Genomic DNA, 4,225 nt, shown 5'->3' on the forward strand with positions numbered 1-4,225 from the left:
CAAAATGTGTTTAACTTTATAAACAAATAAAGTTTTAATAATTATGCTTAATCATTAAATTAGTTGATCAAACATTAATTAATAAAATCCTTATTAGATACTTATTATTGTTTTATTAAATTAACCTTCAATTAACAAAAATGACTATTTTTATAAAATTACTTTTATGTTCTTGTTTTCTACGAGTTCATGTAATACTTATTTTTAAATATTTAAACTTTTCAATTTTTTCTGAATTTGTAATAATTTGCACTTTTTCTATTATTTTTGTATCGCTTTACTTTTAATTTGGTGTTTATATCGTTTATGTTTTAGTTTGATTAAGTTATTTATATAAAAAATAATTTGCATGATTCGTTTAATTTTATTCTCTTAATTTTCTAAGTATAGTATTTATGTTTTATTTTCATTTTTATCTGCTTTTCAGTAATGTACTCTGTAGCTAAGATAAAACCTTTTCACACACTGCAGCCTATAATATATAATATATAAATAATATATATATATTTAATTATATTAAATATTAATATAAAATTCTGCATATTTAATTGTAAAATTTTGTGTTCATTTTTTATTGTTTGTTTTTCCCTTCTCACAGAGCGGACCGCTGTCTCCCTCCGTCATGCCGAAGGAGGAGTGTAAGTTATCTTCAGGCTGTAAACATAAAGAGCGGAAACCCAAGAAGCCGCATTACATCCCGCGTCCCTTCGGGAAACCTTACAACTACAAGTGCTTCCAGTGTCCCTTCACCTGCATGGAGAAATCCCACCTGTACAACCACATGAAGTACAGTTTGTGTAAAAACTCACTCTCCCTGCTCATCGAGTCTGACTGGCCCTATAAAAAAGGGAATCTGCTCCCATCCGAGCAGCTCCGCATGCAGCAGGGCATTGTGGGAAGTCATGGTTCGGATCAGGGGCAGGAGCAGGTAAAGCAGAAGGCAGGAGACGAGCTGCAGCTCAGCTTCACCGATGAACAGGAGATGGAGTTGGAGAAAGACGCGGACGCTCGAGCGGAGTCGAAGGGGTCGGCCAATCAGAGCTCGGAGCAGACGGAGGTGTCTCCGAGGGGTGGGGCCAAGCAGGAAGCTGAGCTTATCATGGCAGATGTGTTTTCGCTGGAGGAGCAGCTGTTACGAGCGCGCTCAGTGGAGGTTGAATCAAAGCTGCGTCACTACCGGCTCTCCAAAACACGCATGCTCCTCTCTGAGTCATTGCCCTGTTACCCCTCCACATTACCCCCTGGGCACCTCAACTGCCCTGATGCCCCACCCCTCAACCTCTCTCTGCTTGGGGTTGGATACCCTTTGACCTCTGAGCTCTTTTCCTATCTTAACCCTGGCCTCGGCACTGCAACGACGTCTAATCCAGCGCAGGTCAGCTCTTTACCTTTTTTAGCTTCAGCAGCTCAGCTCACACACACTCACACACACTCTGACCGCTCAGTACTGCCCCCACGCTTCTATTACCCCTTCCTGTGCGAACACATGGCAGCATCAGACCCCGGTAAAGCGGCTAAACCCGCTGCCCTTAACCCCAAACTCAATCTGTGGAAGTTCCCAACACTCCGGCCTGCAGACTCGAATGAAGCCTGGAGCTCGTCTGGCAGCCTGAGCCCAGAGACAGGGCCTGGCACCGGGGAGCGAGCTCAGAGCCGATGGGGGGTCGAGCAAAGCGCAAAAAGGGTGACGGCTTCTCTGGACTCCCATAATTCACCTGCTGAAAAAAAGGGACCATCATTCCTGCTCAATCAGGCCATGCCCATTTCTGTTGACAGACTCCTCCTACACAGCAGGTGAGAGTTCTTTCTTTATTTCTTTCACAATTGATTTTTCTTTTCACAACTAAAAATGTTATTTAATCAGAACAATCAGAAGAAGAATAATATAAATACCTACATGTGTATTGATATCGCCTGTTACTGCCTGACGAATAAAGCTATATATCTTATCTTAACTTTCTTTCCTTTGTGAATAAGAAATCACGATAATCTCTATAATCAGTGTTAGTGAATGTATCTGATGCTGATTGTTTATGGAATTACACAAAGGCTATTTCTGTCTTCTGGCTCCATAAAGCAGTGAGTTCATCCTGGTAAGAAAGTGGATGGTCCACAGCTTCAGGTCCAGTAGTGTGTGAGGTTGATAATAACAGATGTTTAATAAGCTGATGGTTAGATGGACAGAGCGAAGTTATTATTATGGTGTAATAATGCATCATGACATCAAAATTATGTTGTTGTGTAAAATACTTAGTGTATATGAGCATTCTGTTAATTATGTGTTTAATGGAAGTTCCCAATCTGCACATCTCATAAAGTTCAAACCTACAGAGAACGCACTGAGCCACACCCCCAGACCTCATGACCAACTCGCTCTGTAGGTTACAGCGTGACACAAGCACATTATAACTGTTCATTAAAAAACCTCAGAAGCTTTGCAAATACACACATACACACAAACACACACACACACACACACACACACACACACACAGTCCGGTGGTTGCCCCCTAATGGCCAGGTGAGGAATAACACCAGTCTGTAATATCAACACTGTCACAAAACACTGCTGAATCCTGAAAAAGTTACAAAATTCACCCAAAACTCAAACACAGTGATGTTTTAGCTTTTGCTTTTTGTTTAAGAAAATAAATATCTTTCCTAATTTAATATGTTTATATGTGGACTATATGTAATGGATTTGGACAAAACAAAACAAAACAATCTTTCACATTTGTGGTTTGTTCAATAGATTATTTGTTAAAGGTCTTTAATTTTGAACACTTAGCTGTTATGAAAATGACGGAGGTCTTTAATGCCTTTTTGTCTCTGTTTGTCTCAAGTCTCAGCAGTCGAACCGGATTGGATGAGCACCATGCAGACATAAGAAGCTCCGCCCACTTCTCTGAGGTAGGAGACGAGAAGGACAGAGGGACGGATAGAGAGACGGATGGAGGGATGGAAGGAGAGATAGTATGTGATCTTTCCTCTGCGCTGCAGGAGCTCCACCGTGCCGAGCGGGAGGTGGAGCTACACCCAGAACACGCCCACTCTAACCACATGTGGGCACAAAAGATCCGCAAAATCCGCCTGGAGCTGTCTCACCTCCATCAGGCGCTGCAGAGGACTGCTCAGGGACCCCTCGACCTGTCCGTCAAAAAGGAGCCTGTCGCCATGACGACCACACCTCTGGGTGACAATCAGGAAATGAAACAGGTGACAGATGTTAGTGATTGTAGCAGTTGGTCCAGAACATGAAGAAACATGAAGAAGTTTTTCAATACGCAACAACCACAGAATGTTACCAGACAAAATTGTGTTATTTTACAATCTATAGAGCGGATTTTTAAAAATTTGAAACCCTTTTTATTGTATTCTAGCATTCAGGACTGAGCCAGGATATGAGTTCTGAAACAGGAGAAGAAGAGGAAGAGGAAGCAGAGACAGAGGACGAGTGGAAGAAACGATCCCTCGACATCCTGATCAGGATGGGCCAGTCCCAGGGTGTTGCCATGGTGAAGTCCGAGCCATTGCTGGGTGATGTAGAGGCGCTGTGGAATAGCAGGACCAGGAAATGTGAAGCAGACTCCAGTGTTCGGGTGTGTTCAAAACCCCCAAACTGCCCCTCGAGCCCAATAACTGCTCCTGCAGTACAATAACTGCCTCATCCATTAAATAACAACCCTGTAACTCTAACACTAATTGCCCCAGTAACCCCAGTAACTGTTCTCTAACACCATTAACTGCCACATAACTTCAGTAACTGTCACTGTAACCCAAATAACTGCCCCTGCAACTCCCATATTACTGCCTCAAAACTCCCATAAGTGCCCCTTTAATCCAATAGCTGCCCTGTTTGTCCAAAAACTGCTCCTTTTATCAGTAATTGCCCTGCAAACACCAACTACCACCTAATTTCAATTATGTCCCTCTTAAGACCAACTGGACCAATCCAATATTTGCCTCTCCAATCACACATCTGCCCTAATAAAATAACTTCCCCTCCAATTAAACAACTGCCTCCATCAAAGAGCAATTTAAATAAAATGAACCATGTGACTCAGTTTGTCTGTTTCACACACACACACACACACACACACACACACACACACACACACACACACACACACACACACCAAACTGAGGTAAATGAGTCGAGTGAGTCAAATGAATTGGATAAAGATTCGTTTTGTGTAAGAGTGACTCATCAGAGTGAACAGACCTG

The 4,225-nt window shown here is 42.3% G+C and overlaps 1 protein-coding gene across 1 annotated transcript; it reads left to right on the forward strand.

Moving 5' to 3' along the window:
* The first annotated feature begins 622 nt into the window (after nt 1–622).
* prr35 (proline rich 35) lies at nt 623–3,659 on the forward strand. Its single transcript, XM_060869341.1, has 3 exons — nt 623–1,794; nt 2,844–3,216; nt 3,381–3,659. The coding sequence occupies exons 1-3, from the start codon at nt 623–625 to the stop codon at nt 3,657–3,659; spliced, it is 1,824 nt and encodes a 607-aa protein (XP_060725324.1).
* Nucleotides 3,660–4,225: the final 566 nt, after the last annotated feature.

The sequence above is a fragment of the Tachysurus vachellii genome, chromosome 5 (genome assembly GCF_030014155.1).
Source record: "Tachysurus vachellii isolate PV-2020 chromosome 5, HZAU_Pvac_v1, whole genome shotgun sequence".
Lineage (NCBI taxonomy): Eukaryota > Metazoa > Chordata > Actinopteri > Siluriformes > Bagridae > Tachysurus > Tachysurus vachellii.